Here is a 24,906-nt window from a genome sequence, read left to right on the forward strand (position 1 = left end):
ACACAGAGAGGTAAAAAGGCACAAATAAGCCCAAACCCCAAACCAGGAGCAATAATGAGCTGTGCAGTTTGAAGCAAGGCATTTAAGGCTGTAAACAACATTTTTAATGGAAAGTGGTTCAAGCCATAGTAGGAGTCTGGTTTAAAATGGCCTTTCATATAGCAGATTGGTTTAAAGACCTAGTTAAGGAATTTATTTGGTATTCAGAACTGCTGGTGCAGTTTGCATTTAGCAGTCCACACATGCACCTTTCTCACCTTCCATTGCAGCACACAGCCTGATTGCAGACTCAGAGACTCCAGTTGGAAGAGACCTCCAGGCTCATCCAGTCCAACCCTCCACCCAGCACTGCAGGCTCAGCACCAAACCATGTCCCTAAGCACAGCTCCACAGCTGCTTGAACACCTCCAGGGATGGGGACTCCAGCACTGCCCTGGGCAGAACATTCCAATGTCTGAGAGCCCTTCCAGTGCAGAAATATCTCCTAGCATCCAGCCTGAACCTCCCCTGGGGCAGCTTGGAACCATTGCTTCTGCTCCTGTCCCTTGCCACCAAGGAGCAGAGGCTGTCCCCTCCTCACTCCAACCTCCCTTCAGGGAGCTGCAGAGAGCAATGAGGTCTCCCTCAGCCTCCTCTTCTCCAGCCTCAACACCCCCAGCTCCCTCAGCCCCTCCTCTAGCCCAGGGGCTCCAGGCCCTTCTCCAGCCTCATTGCCCTTCTCTGGACAGGCTCCAGCCCCTCAATGTCCTTCCTTGCAGTGAGAGCCTAGAGCTGAACACAGCACTCGAGGTGTGGCCTCCCCAGAGCTGAGCACAGGGGGATGGTCACCTCCTGTCCCTGCTGCCCACCCTGCTTCTGATCCAAGCCAGGAGGTCTTTGGCTTTCCTGGCCTCCTGGGCACTGCTGGCTCATGGTCAGTGACTGCCAACCAACACCCCCAGGTCCCTCTCCAAGCTGCAGATTTCCAACCACACATCCCCAGGTCTGTAGCTCCCCATGGGGTTGTTGTGACCCAGGGGCAGGACCTGGCCCTTGGCCTTGTTGAACTTCACACAAAGAGCCTTGGCCCATGGCTCTCACTTGTCCAGATCCTGCTGTGAAGCATCTCTACCCTCTAGCAGATGGACACAGCCACCCAGCTTGGTGTCCTGCACCATCTCCACGTGGAGAAGTTAACTCTTTGAGTGTCAGTTCATACTGGCAGGGGGATTTGATATGGTCAGTCCCCAGCATCTGTACAGGGCACAGACACCTGAGCTGTGGCCATCCTGTCAGGGTCAAATCAAAGGGATGAGGCTTTTAGAAGGTTTCAAATTCTAGGTATTTTCTTTTAGAAAAGCAGCTCTGCAGAGAAAACCTGGGAGTGCTGGTGAACAACAAGTTCCCCAGGAGCCAGCAATGTGCCCTTCCAGCAGCTTGAGAGAGGTTCCTCTCCCCTTCTACTCTGCCCTAGTGTGGCCACATCTGGAGTATTGAGTCCAGTTCTGGACTCCCCAGTTCAAGAGAGACAGGGAAATACTGGAGTCCAGTAAAGGTTCTGAAAAGGCTGAGGGGCCTGGAGCATCTTTGAAAAGCAAAGGCTGAGAGCCCTGGGGCTGTTGAGCCTGGAGAAGAGCAGTCCCTGAGGGGATCTGAGCAATGCTCAGCAAGAGCTAAAGGGTGGGGGGAAAGGTAGACTCTCGTCAATGGTGCCTAGGGTCAGGCCAAGGGGCAAGGGGCACAAACTGGAACCCAGGAGGTTCCTTCTGAACAGGAGGAAAAACTTCTTTGTTGTGAGGATGCAGGAGGCCTGGAGTAGGCTGCCCAGAGAGGTTGTGGAGTCTCCTCTGGAGAAATTCCAAACCCCCCTGGGCATTGTGCTTCTGGGCAAGCTGCTGTGGGTGCCCTGCTGGAGCAAGGGGTTGGACTGGGTGAGCTCCAGAGGTCTTTTCCATCCTCCACCATGCTGGGATTCTGGGATTTTATTTTATTTTTTGTTTTGTTTGTTTGTTTTGGGGGGAAACAATTGTAGTAACTCAGACAAATGACAGTAGCCCCCTGGTGCTGTTGTGCTGTAGCCTAAGGGCTCATTCACATGGATAAGAGGCACAGGAAGAAGCAGGAGCTCAGCTCAAGACCCTGCCCCTGGGAAGCAGCTGCAGTGCAGTAGGAAGCAGCATCAGCAACAAAGCCTGGCCACTTCTTCTGCCTGGTGGACACCAGGCATGGTAACTGGGAGGTGGGCAGGCAGGCCAGGACTCGTCTTTGCTAGTGGCCTGTGGCTTCCTCATGGTGCATCTCTGTGACTCTGTTTCTGTATTTGTTGTGGGGGAACAGGGGAACAAGCAAAACATCTGTGTTTGTGTGTGTTAGAGCAGTGAAAAAAGCTTCCTTGTGGGGCAGAGCTGAGCACAGACAATCATAGAAATGGGCTGGGCTGGAAGGGACCTCCAAAGCTCATCCAGTCCCAACCCCCCTGCACTCAGCAGGGACATCCCCAACTAGATCCCCAACTAGAGCCCTGTCCAGCCTCACCTTGAATATCTCCAGGCATGGGGCCTGAACCACCTCCCTGGGCAACCTGTTCCAGTGTTCCACCACCCTCATGGGGCAGAACTTGTTCCTCACATCCAATCTCAATCTGCTCTGCTCTAGTTTGAAGCCATTGTCCCTGGTCCTGTCCCTGCAGCCCTTTGCAAACAGTCTCTCTGCAGCCTTCTTGTAGCCCCTTCAGGTCCTGGCAGGCTGCTCTGAGGTCTCCCTGGAGCCTTCTCTTCTGCAGGCTGAACACCCCCAGCTCCCTCAGTCTGTTCTCATAGCAGAGCTGCTCCAAGCTCCTGATCATTTTCATGGCCTCCTCTGGACCCTCTCCATCAGATCCAGGTCTTGAGGGCTCCAGACCTGTACACAGCACAGCACCCCCCAGAGCAGAGGACAGTGGCACAATCTCTGGATCTCTGGAAATGCTGTTTTGGATGCAGCCCAGGCTGCCATCGGCCTTCTGTGCTGCAAGCTCACACTGCCTGCTCCTGTCCAGCTTCTCCCCCACCAGCACCCCCAAGTCCTTTTCCTCAGGGCTGCTTTCCATCCCCTCCTCCCCCAGTCTGTATTGACAGTGAGGATTGTTCCAGCCCAGGCTCAGAACCCTGCACTTGCTCTTGTGGAACCTCATGAGGTTCACCTGGGCACCACCTCTGCAGCCTGTCCAGATGGACCTTACTGCACCTGGGCAAGTGAAGGAAGAGCACAAACCAGTCCCAGTCCAACACCTTGATGTTGTAGCTGATAGTGAGAACCTGCCAGGTGGTATTTGCAAGCCGTGGAGATGTGGTGCTGAGGGCCAGGGTTTAGTGGTGACCTGGCAGTGCTGGGTTAACAGCTAGACTCGAGGGCTTGAGAAGCCTCTTCCAACCAAAACGATTCCACAATTTTATGAGTTGTTCCAGAGCTGTGGAAGCAATTAAGCAGTCCTGTATTAAAGCCTTAGGAGGCCTCCCAGCATCTCCCAGACCACGCCCTGCAGCCCCTCAGGGGACAGCAGCACTGGCAGGTGCTTTCTGCAGGGAGCCCTGGCTGAGTGAAGCCAGCCTGTGCCACTGCCCAGCACTGTGTCCTGCAGGGGCTGGCCATGGCATGGCCAACACCTGCCAACAAAAGCCTCTCACAGGTGAATGAAGGTTGGGTACTGAAGGATTTCTGAAGCTGTTTCCAGCTGCATTGCACAGCAGGGTGTAGAGCAGTGAAAGGATGGTGATGTTCTACCAGGCTCAGCAAGCAGAACAAACTCTTCTTTCAGCAGCAGAACTGTTTTCACTAAGTGTGGTCCTGAAGTTGTAAGCCCACATGGCAGGAGGTATCATGCCTCAGCTCCATGCTACGTGTGCAGTGCTTCACTGAATTTAACTTGCAGAAGGATTACTTCAATAAAAATAAAAAGCCCCAGAGCCAAGGAGTGTCCTGTGCCCTCCGTGCTGGGGGCCAGGGCAAAAAGCCCTCCTGGCTGCACTCAGGGAGTTCAAAGGACAGTGGAGTCTCTTTTGGAAGAGTGAAAATAAGACAGGAGTAGGATGGCAGAAGGTTTGCAGAAGGATGAAGCAAGCAGCAGGGAGAAGACATGTCCTGGAGATGGGGTACACCTGGGAGCCCCTGGTGAGGCCACAGCCACCAGCTGCCAGCCCCCAGCCTCAAGATGTGAGGGGCTGCTTGCCTCGGGGCGCCCCATGGCTTGGCTGAGATCCATCCCAGTTCCCACCAGGAGCTGTGGTCAGGGAGCTCAGAGACCCTGGGAATCACTGAGCCTTTTGGTGTGAGGGCAGAATCACAGCAGCACAGAACTGTTTTGGAGAAGCCCTTTGAGATCCCCCACCCAGACAGGCTCTAGCTCTGCCTAGGCTAGGGCTAAACCATGGCCCTCAGCACCACAGCTCTGCCTCTGGGAAGCACCTGCAGGGGTGGGGATACAGCCACCTCCCTGGGCAGCCTGGGCTAGGCTTTGAGAGCCCTTTCAGTCAAGATTCTTCTAATGGCCAACTTCAACCTCCCCTGGTGCAACTTGAGGCCATTTCCTCTCATCCTGTTGCTTGATACCCAGAGAGAAGAGACCAAGTCCCACCTGGCTCCAACCTCCTCTCAGGGAGCTGTAGAGAGCAATGCGGTCTCCCCTCAGCCTCCAGGCTGAACACCCCCAGCTGCCTCAGCTGCTCCACCCCAGCCCTGTTCTCCAGACCCTTCCCCAGCTTTGTTGTCCTTCTCTGGACCTGCTCCAGCCCTCAATGTCCTTGGAGTGAGGGCCCCAAAACTGAACCCAGCACTCAAGGTGTGGCCTCACTGCCCACAGCCCTGCTCCTGCTGGCCACACCACTGCTGATCTGGGCAGGCTGCTGGTGGCCTTCTTGGCCACCTGGGCACTGCTGGCTCATCTTCAGCTGTTGCCAGCACCCCCAGGTCTTTCTCTGCTGGGCAGTTTCCAGCCACTCTGCCCCCAGCCTGGAGCGTTCGTGGGGTGGTTGTGACCTAAGTGCAGGACCTGACCCTTGGCCTTGCTGAATCTCACAGAGTTGGCCTCAGCCCATGGATGTCTGGCATCAGCTCTGCTTCACACAAGGTGCTCCTGAGGCAGGGTTTGTGCAGGTGCTCCAGCAGCTCAGCCCTTCCCCACAAGGATATTGAACCATCCTCAGCCTTTGCTCCCTCTCTGAGCTTCACACACACCAGAAGCTCCTGCTGCTTAGGAAGTGTTTTGTCAGAGGTTGTGGCCAAGGCAAAAGGAAGATGTGGGCACTGCTCTCTCTGTTCCCAGGGACACTGCCCATCAGCACCAGCTCCTCCCCACCGAGCACAGTCGGGTTGGGCTCGGCAGCCCCCTTCAGGCTCTGTGAGCAAACGTAAGGAAGGGCTGGAGCGGCAGGGGGACGTTTGCTCAGCTGCAAATGCAGCCCCCGAGGCAGCATGTGCCAGCCTGCCACCCCAGCTCCTGCCCCTTTCTCAAGGCCTGGCTGAACTCCCCTGTTCTCTGCAGCAGTGGCCACTTCAGGCAGCACAAAGCAGCTGCAAATCAGACCAGCAGACCTAAGAGCCCCCAGCAAACAGCCCCAGCCCCAAGCACGGCCCAGCTCCTGGGCAGCAGCACTTGCCTGGGCAGCAGGAACTGCCAGCAGCACCACAAGGAGACCTCTCTCAGAACTGATCCATGTGGGACAGCAGCAGTGAGCCACTCTGCTCCCTCCCTGCAAAGGCCCCGCTTCAGATGCTGCATGGGAGGTCTGAGCCCCCACAAACCATGTCTGAGCCCCCCAGACCCTGCACCTGGGTCACAGCCACTCAATGCAATGCTCCAGGCTGGGGAAGGAGTGGCCCAGAAGAACAGGACCTGGGGGTGCTGGGTGACAGCAGCTGAAGATGAGCCAGCAGTGCCCAGGTGGCCAAGAAGGTCACCAGCAGCCTGCCTGGATCAGCAGTGGTGTGGGCAGCAGGAGCAGGGCAGGGATCACCCCTCTGTACTCAGCACTGCTGAGGCCACACTTTGAGCACTGGGTTCAGTTTTGGGCTCCTCACTCCCAGAAGGACACTGAGGGCTGGAGCAGGTCCAGAGAAGGGCAACAAAGCTGGGGAAGGGTCTGGAGAACAGGGCTGGGGAGGAGCAGCTGAGGGAGCTGGGGGTGTTTGGTGTGGAGAAGAGGAGGTTGAGGGAGACCTCATTGCTCTCTACAGCTCCTGAGAGGAGGCTGGAGCCAGGTGGGGGTTGGTCTCTTCTCCCTAGCCTCAGGTGATGAGAGGAAGTGGCCTGAAATTGTGCCAGGGGAGGGTCAGGCTGGACAGGAGAAGAAATTTCTTTGCTGCAGGAGTGGTCAGGGATTGGAAGAGGCTGCCCAGGGAGGTGGTGGAGTCCCCATCCCTGGAGGTGTTCAAGGAATGTATGGCCATGGCACTTGGGCCATGGTTTGGTGCCACGGTGGTGTTGGGTTGACAATTGGACTCAATAGTCTTAAAGACTTTCTCCAACATTAATGACTGTGTGATTCTATGAAACCAGACCTGAGCTCCTAAACCAGACCTGAGTCCCACAAACCAGACCTGAGCTCCCAAACCAGACCTGAGTCCCACTAACCAGACCTGAGCTCCCAAACCAGACCTGAGTCCCACTAACCAGACCTGAGCTCCCAAACCAGACCTGAATCCCACTAACCAGACCTGAGCTCCTAAACCAGACCTGAGTCCCACTAACCAGACCTGAGCTCCCAAACCAGACCTGAGTCCCACTAACCAGACCTGAGCTCCCAAACCAGACCTGAGTCCCACAAACCAGACCTGAGCTCCCAAACCAGACCTGAGTCCCACTAACCAGACCTGAGCTCCCAAACCAGACCTGAGTCCCACAAACCAGACCTGAGCTCCTAAACCAGACCTGAGTCCCACAAACCAGACCTGAGCTCCCAAACCAGACCTGAGTCCCACTAACCAGACCTGAGCTCCTAAACCAGACCTGAGTCCCACAAACCAGACCTGAGCTCCCAAACCAGACCTGAATCCCACAAACCAGACCTGAGCTCCCAAACCAGACCTGAGTCCCACAAACCAGACCTGAGCTCCTAAACCAGACCTGAGTCCCACAAACCAGACCTGAGCTCCCAAACCAGACCTGAGTCCCACAAACCAGACCTGAGCTCCCAAACCAGACCTGAGTCCCACAAACCAGACCTGAGCTCCCAAACCAGACCTGAGTCCCACAAACCAGACCTGAGCTCCCAAACCAGACCTGAGTCCCACAAACCAGACCTGAGCTCCTAAACCAGACCTGGGGCCTCCAAACTGTGTCTAAGCTCCCAGACCATGGCTGAGCCCTCAAGCCATGCCTCAGCTCCCAAGCATGGCTGAGTCCCCTAAACATTGGCTGAGCCCCCAAACCATACCTAGGCCCCTCAAACCATATCTGAGCTCCTAAAGCACACTTGAGCTCCCAAACTAGCACACCTGAACCCTAGACTACACCTCAGCCCTTCAATCTGAGCCTGAGCCCCCCAGGAAGAGCAGCCTGAACACAGCAGCACCACTGCAGAATTGGAACCAGAGCCAAGTGCCCAGGCAGGACTGCAGGTACAAAGGAGGGGAAGACCTGTCCACAGTCCCTAAATTGTGGCTTCCCAACCCTTCCTGTCAGGGCTGGCTCCTGGAGGAGGCCATCAGGGCTGCTCTTCACTGCCATCCTAAGAGCAGGAGTCACCAGCCAGGTACCAGGGCTGAGATGCAGCAGGGAACAAAACTGTTAGAGCAGTTCAGCTGCAGGCTCTGGCAATCAGCACCTGGTGCCACATTTGGCAGGGAGAGGCATCCTGTGGGGGGTGGAACCAGCAGGCTCCTCCTGGGCTCACCCCACAGCTCTGGCACAGCAGCACTGGTGCTGGCTCAGCTGCTGTGGCTGTCTCCAGCCCACACAGGCTGCCAGCCCCAGCAACAGCTTTCCAAAAATCCTCTTTAACAAAGGGGGTTGGCCACAGTTACTCAACTTCTGTGGCCACTGTGGAGCCTGCTGCAGAATGGTTTTTATAAACATTTAAGCCATTTGTAAACAAGGTTTCATAACTTGGCAGGCAGGCTGAGCTGTGGTGGTTCTTCACCCAGAGCATGCTGCCACGCTGGGCACTGCCTCCTGTCTGCAGAGCAGGACCACCAGCTCCTGCTAGCCTGGGGCTTCCTTCCTGGGTGCATTAGAAGGGCTGTGGTCAGTAGGTCAGAGGTTCTCCTCCCTCCCTGCTCTGCTCTGCCCTGCTGAGGCCACATCTGGAATACTGTGTCCAGTTCTGGGCCACTCAGTTCAAGAAGGACCTCAGGGAACTGCTTGAGAGAGTCCAGCACAGAGCCACAAAGCTGCTGCAGGCAGTGGAAGATCTTCCTTAGGAGGAGAGCCTGAGGGAGCTGAGGGCTCTGGAGCTTGGAGAGGAGGAACCTGAGAGGTGACCTCATTGCAGGTGATAAAGATGTGCAGGATGAGTGCCCAGAGGCTGGAGCCAGGCTCTGCTGGGTGATGCCCAATACCAGCACAAGGGGCAGTGGTGGAAGCTGAGGCAGAGGAAGTTCCATGGAAACAGGAGGAAGAATTCTTTCCCTGTGAGGGTGACAGAGCCCTGGAGCAGGCTGCCCAGGGGGGTTGTGGAGTCTCCCTCTCTGGAGATATTCAAAGCCCACCTGGCTGTGTTCCTGTGTGATCTGCTCTGTGTGACCTGCTCTGGCAGGGGGTTGGACTGGATGAGCTTTGGAGGTCCCTTGCAGCCCCTGGCACTCTGTGCCTGTGTGGGTAAGGTGCACCAGGCTCAGCAATGTCTGTTTCACTTCTCCTCACTGTGGTGCACTGGGGATCGTCAGCTCGTTTGTTAGGAAGCCCAGGAAGCCAGTTCAGCAAGGAGAGGAGACTTCCAGAGTGCTCTGAGTTTGCTCTTCTGGTTTGCTGAGAGCCTGTTCTGAAAGAGAAGACAGCAGAATTAAAAGCGAGATGAACACTGCTGGGAAGACTCAGAGCAGAGGGATGTCTGCACTGAGAGAGCTCACCAGAAATGACCCCTGGGGACATGCTTCTTGGAGCTTTGCAGGGAAGCTGCTACCTGGCCTGAGGCAGTGACAAAATCCACTGCTGAGCACAGACCTGCTGAGGCTCCCCCCCCCCCCCGAGGTACAGCCCTGATGGATCAGCTGAAAAGGCAGAAGAAAACCACCTGTGAGCTGCCTGCCTCCCACTGGCAGCATGGGCTGGAGGTTCTGTCCTCACCCTCATCCCCTCCAGGAGGCTCTGGCACCCATGGGTGCTGCATCTCTGAGCCACCTGGCTCCACCACCACCCTCCAGCAGCTGCTCAACATAGAATCATAGGATCACCTGGGGTGGAAGGGACCTCCAAACGGCATCCAGTCCAACCTTCCTGCAGTAAGCAGGAACATCCTCCATTAGATCAGGTTGCCTAGAGCCCTGTCCAGCCTCACCTTGAAACTCTCCAGGGATGGGGCCTCAATTACCTCCCTGGGCAACCTGTTCCAGTGCTCAACCACCATCCTGCTGTCCAGCCCTCTGTTGCCATCCCACCACATCCCCACAGCAGCAGCAGCACAGGTCCCCATTCCTCTGCCTCACCCTTTCCCTGGGCTTAGCTTCCTTGCCCAGGTCCTGCAGATGTTGCATACCTCTGGTAGAGGTCACTGACTGTCACATTTCATCACAACCCTCCCAGAAGCACCAGGAATTAAGCTGAAGGCTGGGGGTGCTTTCTGACCTTTCTGCTTATCCACAGTCCCTTGTCCAACTTTTCCTGAACATTTCAGTTTCCACCCTTCTCTGGTGGGGATTTTGGAGTCTTACTGCAGCCAGCCAGGTGTGAACAGGCAGGATTTCAACTGGAACCCAGGGCACACCCTCAAGCACAAAACACAGCAGTGAGCCCCCAGGCTGCAATGCCAGACCCAGGACAGGTGGCAAGCCCACAGCACTGTCAGAAGTGCCCCTGCATCCCTCAGGGCATTGCCACCCTCTACTTGGGGACCAAACAGAAAGAACTAGCACCGAGCTCTTACCTGCTGCTTCGCTGTTGGAGGGCAAAGCCCCCAGGGAAGGGCTTGGGAGCTTCCTGCTCTCCTCTGCCTGGTCCAAGGAGAGGTATCTCAGGGCAAAACTCAGGACAGGATCTCTGAGGGGGCCATGGGGTTGTCCTCAGCTAAGTTGTGCTAGCACATGCTGCGTCCTCTGCATCCCCTCCTGTCACTGCATCTCTCCCTGCACCTGCATCCCCTCCTGCCACAGCATGCTGGGCCAGGCCATGGCAGGTTGGGCAGGGCACAAGCCTGTGGTTCAGGTCAAGGTCTGGGAAGAGGCAGGAGTGAGGATCAGGCAGCAGCTGAGCTGGGCAGAGACCCACAGCCCCTCCATGCCTGGAGGAGGTGATTGCAGGAAGAACCACTGCTACCCACAGTGGCTGAGGAATGCAAGGTGTAATCCCCACAGCTCATCAGATAAGGAGAAAAAGGGTTCATAAAGAAACACCCCCCTGGGGCTTGGGGCAGTGCCCAGAGGGGAACAGAGCAAAACCTGCTGTAACCACGGGCGGTGGATACTGCTGCTGGCTTCATTGAAGGCATCCAGCAGATATAAGTACCACGTCTGCTCTGGGCAGCAGTCTGCTCAGGAAGGACTCATGCAAAACTGCTTCCTTTTTATTAATTAGTGGCAGACACCGGGGCTACTAAGTGCTGCAAAACTCACCCTGAAGGCTGCATCTCTGCAGCTGGAAAATAGCTCCAGCCCCTTCACACTGCCCCCAAGAGAGCTGCTGCTGTTCAGGCTTTCACCCATGGGTGGGCTGGACATGCTAGAGCCAGGGAACAGCAGTGGGACATTAGGAGTCATCCCACTCCAACCCCCTGCACGCCCCTGCCAGCTCCCAGGGGTAGTGGTACCTGGTGGGGGGCAGCATCACCGCACCTCAGGCTGTGGGGTGACTGGGGAGCACGGGGGCTGCTCTGGGGTAGGGTTGCGGAGGCTGCTCTGAGGACTCTGGACAGCAGAAGGGGAGTTGCCCTCTGCCCCGGGTCTGGAACATGACACTCCCAAGCACTGACCGTGCAGGAATCGTGCCCACGGCCTCCCTGTGCATTTCTTCCCAGCACAGGGGGCACAGCTGCACCATCCTGGTCCCAGTCTGGTCCCATCCCGGCGCGGAGAGGGATGGAGAGGGCGTGGAGGCTCCATCCTGCCCGGTCCTTGCTTACCGGCCTGAGGTGCCCTGCACACCAGGGACCCTGCACACCAGTGGCCCTGCACACCAGTGGCCCTGCACACCAGTGGCTCTGCACACCAGGGGCCTGCACATGAGAAGGGGAGTTGCCCTCTGCCCCCAGTCTGGAACATTACACTCCCAAGCACTGACCACACAGCAATCGTGCCCACGGCCTCCCTGTGCATCTCTTCCCGGCACAGGGGGCACGGCTGCACCATCCTGGTCCTGGAGAGGACGCGGAGAGGGGACAGAGAGGGCGCGGAGGCTCCGCCCTGCCCGGTCCTTGCTCACTGGCCTGAGGGGTCCTGCACACCACAGGCCCAGCACACCAGTGGTCCTGCATACCAGTGGCCCTGCACACCAGTGGCCCTGCACACCAGGGGCCCTGCACACCAGGACCCTGCACACCAGGGGCCCTGCACACCAGTGGTCCTGCACACCAGTGGCCCTGCACACCAGGGACCCTGAACACCAAGGACCCTGCACACCAGGGACCCTGCACACCAGGGGCCCTGCACACCAGTGGTCCTGCACACCAGGGGCCCTGCACACCAGGGACCCTGAACACCAAGGACCCTGCACACCAGGGACCCTGCACACCAGGGGCCCTGCACACCAGTGGTCCTGCACACCAGGGGCCCTGCACACCAGTGGCCCTGCACACCAGGGACCCTGCACACCAGGGAGCCTGTACAAGAGTGGCCATCGGGGCCTTTCCCTTAAGGGTGTGGGAACTGCCCCGGGCACCGTCGGCTGCAGGACTCTGCGGGTCGCAGGGCTGTGCAGAGCCCTGGCAGCTTTGTGCCGAGCAGCTGGAGGCGGAGCGGCGGCTCCGGCTCCCTCCGGCCGCCTGATCCCCCCCGGCCGTGACGTAGCCCCGCAGCCAGCGCCTGAAATAGCTCAGCCTTGAGCGCGGCGCAGAAAATGGTGGCGGCGCCTCCTCGGCAGGGGCTGGCACGGCGCTGCGCGTCCGATCGCCGTCGGCAGATCGCCCTCCGCTCCTCTTGCTCCGCCCGGAACGCGACGCAGGGCTTCAGCTGCAGGAGCCGAGGGCGGAAAACGTCCCAGGCTGCCCGTGCTGGGCTCCCCCTGCACGCACACCCCCCGCTCCCTGCCAGCAGTCTCCCCGCTGCCCACCCGCCTCTGAGGGCTCCCCGGCGCCGCGGGAAAGGCGCTGCGGGAAGGCGCCGCTTTGCTGGGGCAGGCAGGGATGGCTGTGAGCCGCTTTGCTGGGACAGGCAGGGATAGCTGTCAGCCGCTAGCAGCACAGCGGCACCGCCAGCCAGGCCAGCCCGGGGGGGCAGCCGCCATGCTTCAGCCGCTGGCAGCGAGCGGTGCTCTGCCCTCTGCCGAACCCACTGGCGGGGCACGGACGGCAGCGGGGCACGGACGGCAGCCTGGCCATACGGCCACCCGCACAGCCACTGTCTCCGGTTTAACCCGCCGTGGAGATGGGTCATGAGCTATCGGTCACATCGACGCCGAGCGGGCTGAGCGCCACCACCTTTATCGATCAGTTCTCACTCTGGGAACGTAAAGGTCCCTTTCTCACAGAGCCCTTTGGCTTTGGCCTTCGCAGCCCACGCCAAGCCCCCAGCCTTAGCCACCTGTCCCGGACACTGCACCCACAGGGACACAAAGAGCTGCTGGACGGCAAGGAGCTGGCCTGAGCCGCCACGCTCGGAGCCCTTTCGCTGGGTCGCTAACAGGAAGCCCTCAGGCCGACACCAGGCACACCCCACCGGCCCCGTCCCGCTGGCACGCTGCAGGCCACACACGTCCCGATGCCAGCGTGGAGCTGCAAGCAGAGGCAACACAGCCAGCAGCACCGACACCTGCACGCCCAGGACAGCTGTCCACAGGCTTGCTACAGAATCACAGAACCAACCAGGCTGGAAGAGACCTCCAAGATCATCAAGTCCAGGCAACCGGCCTACACATCAATAATATCATGAAAGGATCTCAACTTCTCATTAGCACATCAGAAAGGTCCATGAAATGGAATCACAGAATCATTTTGGCTAGAACAGACCCTTGAGATCGTTGAGTGCAACCATTCTCTAACACTACCAAGAGTCTGGCTGTGGCCCTCCACACCACATCTCTGTGCCTTTGAAATACCTCTGGGGGTGGGGATTCAACATCCCAGATTGTGTTAGCAGTGTTCTCTTTTGCAGCTTTTAACCCTTTCTTTTGTGTATTTTCATTTTTGTAAATGAAATAGAGTAAGGATTTCCAGCTATAAAATAGCATCTTTTAGTCACATCCTCTTTGTCTGCTTAAAATGCAAACTATGGCTGAAAGTTTCCATTTTCCACCCAAAGCCAGCTTTGGATCATGCATTATGGGCACAGCTGAGAATCAAGAGAATCACTGAACCATTTGGGTTGGAAAAGTCCTTTAAGCTCATCCAGTCCAACCAAGCTCAACTCTACCAAGGCTGGGGCTAAACCATGGCCCTCAGCACCACAGCTCTGCCTCTGGGAAACATCTCCAGGGGTGGGGATTCAGCCACCTCCCTGGGCAGCCTGTGCCAGGCTTTGAGAGCCCTTTCGAAAATTCAAGATTCTTCTAATGTCCAACTTCAACCTGTCTTAGTGCCATTTCCTCTCATCCTATCGCTTGTTAAGAGGGAGAAGAGCACAACCCTCCCCCCACCCCTGCCCTTTCAGGGGGCTGTAGAGCACACAGAGGACACAGCAGAAGGTACTTGCTGCTGTATGAGACCACGGTGCAGACTGTTCTTCAGGACCAAGCCTGGCACTGCCTGGTCGTTCTGCAGCAGTACTGAGTCTGTGCTGGGACCAGTGTGTATTAGTTTTGGGTTAAATTAATGAGGCAGGAATTATAAAATGTAGTTATTTTTATTTTCCCAAAACCCCACTCCAAAACTCTGTACAAAACTGATAGAATTATTTACAGGTTCTATTGGGTCGTGAATTCTTCCAGGGTGCTTATGGCAATTTTGACACAATTTAGAGAGTTCAGAGACTGGGAAAAGCTATGACACAAATAACTTCACCCACTTATAAACCAAAGGCCAACCAATAACCCTTAGGAAAAGATGAGCAGGCCAGGGTTTACTCACGAGGACTAGAGTGGGAATTTGGAGATGGTCCCTAGCTTGCTCTCCCTGCTGACAGGCTCCAGAAACTGTCAGTTTGTAATCCAGTTCCAGGCTCAGGCTTTATCCCAGGGCTCTGGACCAGGCACTGGAAGCAAGGCAGGACACTCCAGACGACAAGGCTTGAAGTGAGGAGAGGCTTCAGCAGATGTGAGCAGGGCTTGAGCAAGCAACAGCAAGGCAGATTTGAGCGAGGTGGATCTGAGCAAGCCCCCAGGCTCCCCAGCCACTTGTATATAGACAAAATGCCAGAGGTCACTTGGTACAATGGGCACTAAAGCTAACATGGAGCCACCCAATGGAAAAGCCTCTGCCAGGCTATGACCATAACAGGCAGAGGCCAGGACCTCGTGTCTGGGGAAGCTTTCGTGCTCTGACCCCAGCTGGCATCTTGTTTACCAGACAGGCAAGGGCCTGTGCCCTTTGTTCCTTTTCACACCTTGCCCTGTTGTTGTGGTGGGAAGGAGGGGAGAGAAAGGACCTGTCTGGACATCCTGAGGCCTGTCTGGATCTGTACTGGGCCATGTGTCATGGCCTACCACCACACAGTGCTGTTCAGGATGATCCCAGATGTAGGGAAAACTTCCACTTACTGGGAGAGTTTATCCTCAGCTGGCAGGAGCACAGGCACTGCTACTCACAGAATCACAGAATTAACCAGGTTGGAAAAGACCTTTGAGATCAAGTCCAACCTATCACCCAACACCATCTAATCAACTAAGCCATGGCAACAAGTGCCTCATCCAGTCTCTTTTTAAACACTTCCAGGGATGGTGAGTCCACCATCTCCCCAGGAAGACCATCCCAATGGCCAATCACTCTTTCTGGGAAGAATTTCTTCCTAACTTCAGCCCAAACCTCCCCTGGAGGCACTTGAGACTGCCATTGCTTGCCTGGGAGAAGAGACCAACGCCCACCTGGCTACAACCTCCCTTCAGGTAGTTGTAGACAGCAATGAGGTCTGCCCTGAGCCTCCTCTTCTCCAGGCTGAACACCCCCAGCTCCCTCAGCCTCTCCTCACAGGGCTGTGCTCCAGACCCCTCCCCAGCTTTGTTGCCCTTCTCTGGACACTTTCCAGCACCTCAACATCTTTCTTAAATGGAGGGGCCCAGAACTGGACACAGCACTCAAGGTGTGGACCTAACCAGTGCTGAGCACAGGGCAGGATGACTTCCTTGCTCCTGCTGGCCACACTATGCCTGATGCAGGCCAGGATGCCGTTGGCCTTCTTGGCCACCTGGGCACACTGCTGGCTCACGTTCAGCTGCAACCCAGTACCCCCAGGTCCCTCTCTGCCTGGCTGCTCTCCAGCCACTCTGTCCCCAGCCTGCAGTACTGCATGGGGTTGTTGTGGCCAAAGTGTAGAACCTGACACTCAGACTTGTTCAATCTCATGCCCTTGGACTCTGCCCATCCATCCATTCATCCATCCAGGCAAGGTCCCTCTGCAGAGCCCTCCTCCCCTCTACCAGATTGACACTTGCTCCCAACCTGGTGTTACAAGCCCTTACCTTTCAAACCCTGCAAGCACCTGGGGTTGGTCCTTCTCCTGTTTAAACAACCACCCCTGTTCCTTCTGCCAAACCATCTCGCATCCAAACGCGGACATAAAGTGAGGAGGCCAAAGCGTGACCCCGAGCAAGAGCAGCATGCCCCAGCAGTGCCAGTGTGGTCAAGTGGCCTTCTCCTCAGCCTCCAGGAGGACAGCACATGGCCTGCCACCTCCATGGCTTTCTTTGGGCACAGGAACACTTTTGTTTACACCAGGTGGATTAAAAAAGAGCTCAGACAAAAAAGGCATACAGGATTTTATACTAAAAGAATAAAGATTTTTATTAAGCACTGTAAGTTGCATTCAATAGCCTTCAAATACACCACACCACAATCCATCTACAACCAATCAAACCCAACAGTAGTTCATTCTTGCACAATCCATGAGTTGGGGCAGAACTCCCTTCAACTTACATTAAGATACCTACTTAGCTCTTGCGGGCAGGGAATGGGGAATTACACCTCATTTCTGATCACTAATGTGTGATGAAGAGCATCAGGAGAATTATATGAAAACGAATATAAAGAAATGATTCTGATTTTTGAAGTACATTTAAGTTTGGAAACACTAACAAAAACATCAAAATGATACAGGTATATTTGCTTATACTAAATCCTTGATGGGAAAGTTCTCAAGAACAAGCCATTTGTTTCCTGCTACAGAAGGGGGGTAACTTTTTTTTTTAATGAAGATCAAAGCATATTATTTATTATTATTATTTTTTTTGTTTTTTTTTTCTCCACAGAATTTCATATTTGCTAATATGAAGGCATAAAACAGCAACAGAGAACAATAATGCATACAGCAATGAGTACACCAGGGTAACGTTGATATTCAAAACGGCTAGATAACTTTTTTTTTGTTTTTTTTTTCTCTCAAAACTTTTTAGAATAAATGCAACAGAGGTCAATAATCACAAAATTTTAAAGGTTAGAGCAAGATCAGTCAATGACTAAACATAGTTAACATCTTTTATAGGACTATTACTGATTATTAGCTTCTCGTTGTTTTGCGAATGGGCACAGTACTGGTAAGAATGGAAGAAAGAGGACAAGAACATGCATAATATTAACTACACACTTTAAAAATCATGAACCATGCAGAAGTTCAGCTCAAATAGTAGTACTAATGGTCTACGTCTGATTCCAAAACCACATAGTTCATTGATCACGGATGCATGGTATTAAGTCACAAAAAAGTTTCCCAACACATTGGTGGTTTGTTTTTTTTTTTTTTGAAAGGTCGTTTAGCATCGTCTATGGTTTCGAGTTTATCTCCATTTACTATAACCTTGCTTGTTAAAAGCATGGATGATGTGTACTGAAAACCAGCAGAGCTGCAAGAATGCTCGAGGATTGGTTTGTTTCCAGAGTTTGCACATTGGAACACAAAAAGAACCACGGCAACGGTGATGAGAGTTAAAGAAAAAAAAAAAAAACAAAACAAAAAAACCCAAAACCTGTGGTTGTGCCTTTTTTTTCCCCCCACAATCATGAAATCAAAGCCTTAAAGAAAGCTTTTATTGTGACACAGTAATGCAAAAAAAAAATTCAAATATAATGGCATACATATGGTGCCAAGTACTACAAATTAATAGTTTAAGCTATATATACTTAAAGACTGCCAAAATTTGTTGTTGTTTATTTTTTTCTTTATAGTTCAAAAGAAAAAACCCAACAAAAACCTACAAGCTTTCGTCATAACCAGTTTCAACTTTATGTATACTTCATTTTAAGTGCGGGAGTCAAATGCTCTTCATTCTCTTGCTTGGTGGTTTTTTTTCTTTTTTTCTTTTTTTTTTTTCTTCTTCTTTTTGTTTTATTGTAGCATTTTGACTACAACTGGTTAAAACTAAAGAAAAAAAAAACCAAAAATTGTGTTGTTTTTAAATCTCTGACATCAAAGAGGGATCCGAATTTCCAAAGTCCTCATTTTTCTCTTACGGAAAGGAAAAAATGTACATAACTGTAGGCTCTCTTTCTTTCCAGATATTCCTAATCCTGACCCTTCCCAACATCCTTCACCCTCTATAAAAAATAAGTTTACTCTTCTTTTTTTAAGACAGTGGCCTCAAGAGCATCATCTTTATGGCAAACACTGTCTGCATTTAGTGCATTTAAGTGAGGATTTGTATTGCACATTTTAGAGTCATTACTCAAGGCACTTTCAGACTGATTGGAAGCCCTGATGTCTCCTGTGTTCCCATTCATCTGGGAAGCTGGTTTTTCCTCATTCACAACTCCATTTTCAGCCAGGGATCCATCTGAAGACACAAGTGAGGATTTAGATTCCTCTGATTTTGACTTAAGTTCTTTGGCTACTTCTTCTGCTGAAGCAGCATAAGGAGGTTTGCCCTAGTTTTTGAAAGAAGAAGAGAGTTACTGGCGATCCGCGCTCCGGCACAACCACACCAATCACAGGCAGCATGCAGGGTGCACAAACATCACAAGCCACTACTGGCCAGCGGGGGCTGCTGCAGTAAGGAGTGGCAGACAAAAGGAACAGCAGAGAGGGAAGAGAAAGACTGCTCAGGATTTCTGAGGGCCTTCCAGCCATGCCTTTTGCTGCTCCTCCCGTGGTCAAATGCCCTTGGCTAACTCTGATGCCTCAATGCATCTGGAAACGCCAGCACTAGGAATCAATATAGAGCTTAACTCTGCTTCTTGGTTCACACAGAGCAGGACTTAATGATTACATGTGACTCAAACACAACCCAGAACCTTTTTATGGACAGCTTTTAAAGGAGTGCAGGAGTTCCATGCAGTATTATCTACCCTGGTCTAGCTGCTTCAGGCATCAGGCAAGTGACTTCATACAAAAAGCAGATAGCAGAATCTTACACGACTGAGCACAGCAACCAGAGCCAGCTCTAGGCAGCATCAGAAGGTGGATTTAGTTTTTAGGTTATCTGCAACAATGACTCTTAGCATTTCAGAATCAACGTAGGCTTTAAACACCACCACACAATCTGAAGGTTGGGTTGCTAAGAAGCAACATAGGTCATGGTCATGCTCTTAACAAAGCCAAGTGCTAAGAAATGACTGAAGGTAGGGAAGTCTTCTACACCTCAATCAACAGCAAGCAGTGTCCTTGGGCAATCGTCTTCACTTTCATACACTACAAACAGCCTGCTCAGGCCCTCCCTGAACTGCTGGTAGGTCCTGCAGGTGATGGCTGTTGACCTCCAGTACCCCCAAAGGGCACAACAAACTCTGAGGTAACACTGCCCAGGTGTGCCTGGTGCATGAGGACAGTGACTCCCCACCAGGTGTGAATGTTCTTGCCAGGCTTTACCAAGTGCTCAGTCTGAGATCAAACACAGGCTTTGGCTTCTCTCCAGACCAAAAGCCAAGAGAGTCCTCTTGTGAAAAAGCAGCCATGGCTTTTACGGGGAAGAAACACAAACTGCTGCTTCGTCAGGTTCTCCATCCTGTCTTCCTATCAGCTCACAGTAAGCATCATCTGCAGGGAGGATCTTGATGTAAAGATGCCTGAATCTGGCCCTGCACAGGCACCTTTTCGTCAGTGGCCCAGCTTTGTGGACAGGGAAGTACACTGGTGCCAGTTGGGCTGCACTGGTATCAAATCTACTTGTTACGCATCGAGTTTCCCAAGCTCTCCCTGCCAGGTGCACATCAATGCAGCTTTTCTCCTTCCCTGTAAAAGGCACAGACACCAGATGTAGCACAGTGCCTTGGTGACCCGCTGTGAGCTCAAGAGTAGGCAGTGCAGATGACACTTTGCTTTCTTCTCCCTACCACAGGCATGAGTTCAGACCCAGATCCCTGTGATCACAGCTATTTACCAGTCAAATTCCATAGCATTCATTGAAATGTGAACACTCAAACTTACTGTCTGCCTGCCAGGACTATCCACCCTCCACCTCAGGTACCATCCCAATTGTGTGTAAACCTGTAGTAAGCCTAGAACCTTTGGGAGCTCCTTTTCAGGGCTTCCTCTATTTCCTGGGTGAAGGTATTTGGCAATTAGATACACTTTCTAATTGACACAGTGGGTTCTCTTCTATTTAAAGTAAAAGATGTAAAGCTTCAGAGGTACATTTGTAGACATCAGTTTCTGGGTACACATTATACAACAAGGAAGAGAAGCATTTGTATTTTTACACAGCAAGTTTTACTTGAAGTTAATAGTTGCTTCATCATCCACTGGAGCAATGTGTTCCTCATACTCTCTGATACCTGCAAACACCTCCTACTCTTCTACACTAATGTCTCCATGACAAATTGCACATCCATAGGATATATTTATAAAGTTTTCCACCTATTTACTACCTACTCATCCATTACCACTGGGACTTGAATCGGCATTCAGAACTGCAGAGCAGCAAGAACAATGGAAAAGGGAGGAAAACAGAACTCTGAAGCAACTGGCATTTAATAAGAAACAGCCGTTTGCTTCAGCTGTTTTTAAAGGATCCATGGAAAAGCCAGACCCCATGAGCCACAGACTTTTCATCACTGAAGTGTTCATGGGGGCAAAGACCTGTCACTGCCTACAGCTTGCTTCAGAGGGAGTTCTTATCTTTGGAGCCACACAGCTGCAAAGATCCTTCTACTGCTACTGCTTTTTCTTCACGAAGCTGGACAGTGCTCCCAGGAGAAAGGCTGGGAAGGAGTGGGGGTGGGACAGAGAGGCCTGGTTTGTTTCAGCTTTGTATTTCTCCCATTTTCCTAAATTTTCTTCTAATCCCAGGGCTGGTCAGACCTGTGCAAGCACAGCCTTCACATCAACAGACATTTTTCTACATCTCCCTTTATAACCCAGGTTTGCTTAGAACTGAGATGCAACTCTAGCCTGCATCAGTGGTGGTGCAGCTTACAGCTTCAGCACGCAGGCAAGATCACTGTAAGGAACACTTTTATCTTGTCAATATTAGCTGCTCTGAAGCCCACACCATAGTAGCCTGCAAACTAGAGTGTTGTGAAGTCAGGCACAGGGCTTGATTACCTGAATTGCTCCCTGGCTTTTATAACCTCTCCCATAGTACCTTCCGCCTCTTCCAAAAGTTCTTATCACTGGAGTGGAAATAACTCCTCTAGGACGCCTGTAAGATGAGAGGGAAAGGGAGAAAGAAGGATACAGATCAGCTTTGGTTAAAACTACTTCAGATTCAGTTTGCTGGAAGATTTTTTTTTCCCTATCTTTGCTGTCAAGTGACTACCATTCACATCACAATTCAGAATTACAGGGTTCTACTGCTTGCAAGTGCATGAAACCTAACAACTCTTTTGTTTTCACAGCAATAAAATGACTATTTCTGCATTTCACTCTTAAAAAAAAACAATAAATGAGTACTTTTAAGCTTTGCAAAACCATTTTCAGTGTCAAATTACCCTTACAGTGCTTTAAAAACAGAGCTTATCATACTTTCTCCTTAAAAAACACAAACCATTTCTCCCCTTTAATAATACCCCCACATATAAACATGCCAGGCAGAAGAAATCAGAGAAAAGAAAGGAAAGCAAAATACAAAATTGCTTCAGTTTTGATGGGAGAATGCAAAATTGTCTAAGAACCTGAGGGAAAGAGGAGGCTTCAGCCAGATCTGACATAGCAATTTATCAAGTTTGGATGCTTTCAAATGGAGGCTTCCAACCAGGACACATCAGGTGGTAGCTTTTTGATTTGATTCAATAAAGATTAGATCAGATCAAAATAAAATTTCACTCAGCTAAAACTATTTTAATGCCATCAATTGTAGGAACTCAGCTTCCTTATCCTTATGTCGAGGATTGCCTCTCAACTAAAAAAAAAAAAAAAAAAGAAAATCTTTGTTTTGTCTCCTAGAAACACCCAACTGCTCCACTTTGCTCCCTGATCCACTGCCCCATACCAGAAGCCCCAACACCACCACTGACCTCTCTTCAAGCTGGCAGAGAGCAGCCAGGTGCTGCATCCAGCCCCAGTTTCTAAGCTGTGTGGACTGCAGTTGCCTGGTTTGTGGCTCTGGCAATGAAGGGCAGCTGCAGTTTGACTGCATCTCACTTCCTATCTACCCAGCGATGCCACGAGGAGTCTGAGCTGTACTGAAACCTGCCTGAAGAGCAGGGAAGGTTTGCTGGAGTGCTCCCACCCACCCCCCTGCTGCTCTGCTGGGAAACCTGAACTGACTCAGTGCAGAAACACTGCTCCCTGCCATCAAGTCTTCTCTCACATGCTGCAGATTCCCACATGGAGCAGTGAGAGATTAAATATTGAGATTTAAAAGCAACAGTGAAGCATGAACAGGAAAGGGTTGGGTTTGGTATTTTCACTCCCACTGCATTCTTCCAAAAGTTTTAACAGGGCTTACCTATCCCACTTGCTTTTTAACAAGGTGAAAGTGTGCCCTTCAGGGAGCTGAGTAAGATTTTTCCTACTCATAAAAAAAAAAAAAAATCAGACTTAAATACATTGATGGATCAAAGGCAATAAAAAGCAGCTGGTGTAATTTTACACAAGAACAACATCCAAGTTGAGTCTTGCACAGACACAGTGGTGACATGGTGACAAAGCCTGACATGATCCCCTCAGCTGAAACAGAGATAAAAATAATGAAACAGAAGCGTGCAGGACTGGGAGGTAAACTGCAGACAATGTCATGTGCAGTGTGCTGGTGGAGTTCTTCTAGAGGGCACAGCATCTGCCAGCAAGGACCTCAGCCTTTCAACTCTCTGGGCTGAGTGCACCACCAGCACTGTGTCTTCCTATCAAGTGTTATTTTTAGCACCAACTGACACAACAAACATCATACAAACAAACACATGCACACAAAAGAGAAGCTCCATGCAGTTTTTCCTTCTCTAATTCTAGTAACTCCTCCTGTAAAGAATTTCACATCAGTAATGATCTGATGGCAATAGGAAGATCTGCCATTGACAGCTGTCCTGTCTTTTTGAGGTGACAACTTGCACCTACAAATAGCATCATAGAGTCAAAGAATCACAGAATTGTCAGGGTTGGAAGGGACCTCAAGTCTCAGCCAGTTCCAACCCCCCTGCCATGGGCAGGGACATCTCACACTCCAGCAGGTTGCTCACAGCCACATCCAGCCTGGCTGCAAAAACCTCCAGGGATGAGGCTTCCATCACCTCCCTGGGCAACCTGTGCCAGTGTCTCACCACCCTCCTGGGGAAGAACTTCCTCCTAACATCCAGTCTGAATCTCCCCACTCCTAGTTTTGCTCTATTACCCCCAGTCCTATCACTACCTGACATCCTAAAAAGTCCCTCATAGCTTTCTTGTAGCCCCCTTCAGATACTGGAAGGCCACAATAAGACAATGTCAGATATTTGATCTCCTGACTCCACAGCTACTACTGGAGATCTCTGTTTCTCCATCACCAAGGTACTTCCAGGAGCAGTAACATCCTTTCAGTGATCTGACCACTTCTCAGGTTAAGTAGGGCTCTCAGGATCTTGCCAGTGTTGGTTCCTGGCTACTAATTTATATAGGTGAGCTAATGTGCCAACTGCCTTTCTGTGCAGGAAGCCAATGGTGTGTACAAATGTAAGCCAGAGCTGAGGCTGAGGGTGTCTCCAGACCATCACTTGGGGTGCCTCAGCCAGACAGCAGTCTGAGCAGGACACTCTAATGACCCAGACCTGTTCCCAGACTGTACTGAACTGAAGAAAAGGAACAAGCTCTAGACAGAGTCTTCTGTTCATGGATCCTCATAGAAACAGAACCTAGGAGCACTCACTAATCTCATTGAAATGGTGAAAAATGGTGTTTCATCCACTGAAACTGAGGAGTCAGATTAAAATACCCAAAGGCACCTGGTGTCTCCTCATACACCTCAGCTTTGCCTTGCTCTCTGCTGTTCCCCTGGAAGAGCACAGGAGTCCCACGGACCCTGCCAGCCCGCACAGTTAGCTGACAGCTGTCTGCAGCATCTAAACCAACACTGGATGCTTATGTTCTGCCAACTGCATCTCCATCTACACAATGAAGTGTTCCTACCAAAATCTGCTCCCCTCAAAACATGGACTCTGCTCTTACCCCAGCACTGCTTCTGCAGAACCTGTCAGTCTTTGCTGCTGCTGTTCTTACCTCCCTGCACCCACACCAGCAGCTCCTTCCCACACTCCTGTTCTCCCAGGGCTTCAGACCCAGCCATTTCCTCACTCAGTCCAACACGACAGGCACTCCAACAGCTCTTGCTGACTCTAGCACTATGCTTCACACTGCACATTTGATTTATTAATGGCTAGAGGGGCAATCACATATTTGAGACCTGCTCCTGCAGACTGTTGTTTGCTAGCTCAAGATGGCATAAACACACCTGCTCTGCTCCACTCCTTTAACAGAGCTGAAGACAAACATGAGAGATAAACCACTTTACTTTGGGATTGTCTCCTCTAATAGATACAGTCCTAATGAAAGAGAAGGCACAAAACGATTAAGCCTATGGAAAAAAAAAACACCAAAACAAACAAAACCAAAACAAAACTCTTAGAAGTAAAGGCCTAGATATTTTTTGGTAACAAAATATTTCCTTTTCAGCAATGTTGTGCCCCTGTAATTTCAGCTGTAGTGAAATGAAATGGAAGGGCTGAAGGAATTAATATTCTTTTAAGCACATCTCCCATTACAACTGTAGCACAGAACTATTAAACCTAGAAATGTCCTTCAGGTGTTTTCTGCTTCACAGAAGAACTGTATAATGAAGTTATTAAATATTTTATCATATAACTTAATAAATGTTCTACCATGGCACAGAAAATAATTGAGTGCTGAAATAGTTTGGGTTGGGGGTAATGTATTTATTGATTCCACGTAAGAGAAAGCCCCCAAGTCATATCCTGTCTGTGTATACAGCTCTCTATGTATACCTCTATCTCAGATTCAGAGTATGAATTTTACATGCCTACAAAAATGTTTATACTCATCTGAGTAACTGATTAAAAACATCTTAAAACCAATGACTGTAACTTCTACTCAGTGGGTAAAAGTTACCTAATGCAAGGACCTGGGGGTCCTGGTGGATGGGAGGTT

General features: G+C 51.7%; 1 protein-coding gene across 6 annotated transcripts in view; it reads right to left on the reverse strand.

Moving 5' to 3' along the window:
* Positions 1-17,535: 17,535 nt before the first annotated feature.
* Positions 17,536-24,906, reverse strand: part of FAM120A (family with sequence similarity 120A) — a 59,826-nt gene continuing 52,455 nt past the window's right edge. For 3 of the 6 annotated variants that reach the window (XM_054387671.1, XM_054387670.1, XM_054387669.1), the window contains exons 17-18: positions 20,878-20,974; positions 17,536-18,263 (exon numbers count right to left, since the gene is read on the reverse strand). In XM_054387671.1, the coding sequence (XP_054243646.1) occupies positions 17,952-18,263; positions 20,878-20,974 (409 nt within the window). In that variant the 3' untranslated portion in view covers positions 17,536-17,951. Of the gene's footprint in view, positions 18,264-19,121; positions 19,567-20,877; positions 20,975-22,222; positions 22,286-24,906 lie in introns of those variants that run through there. The other 3 variants (XM_054387672.1, XM_054387668.1, XM_054387673.1) reach the window with 2 other exon arrangements.

This window comes from Indicator indicator, chromosome 15, assembly GCF_027791375.1.
Source record: "Indicator indicator isolate 239-I01 chromosome 15, UM_Iind_1.1, whole genome shotgun sequence".
Classification (NCBI taxonomy): domain Eukaryota; kingdom Metazoa; phylum Chordata; class Aves; order Piciformes; family Indicatoridae; genus Indicator; species Indicator indicator.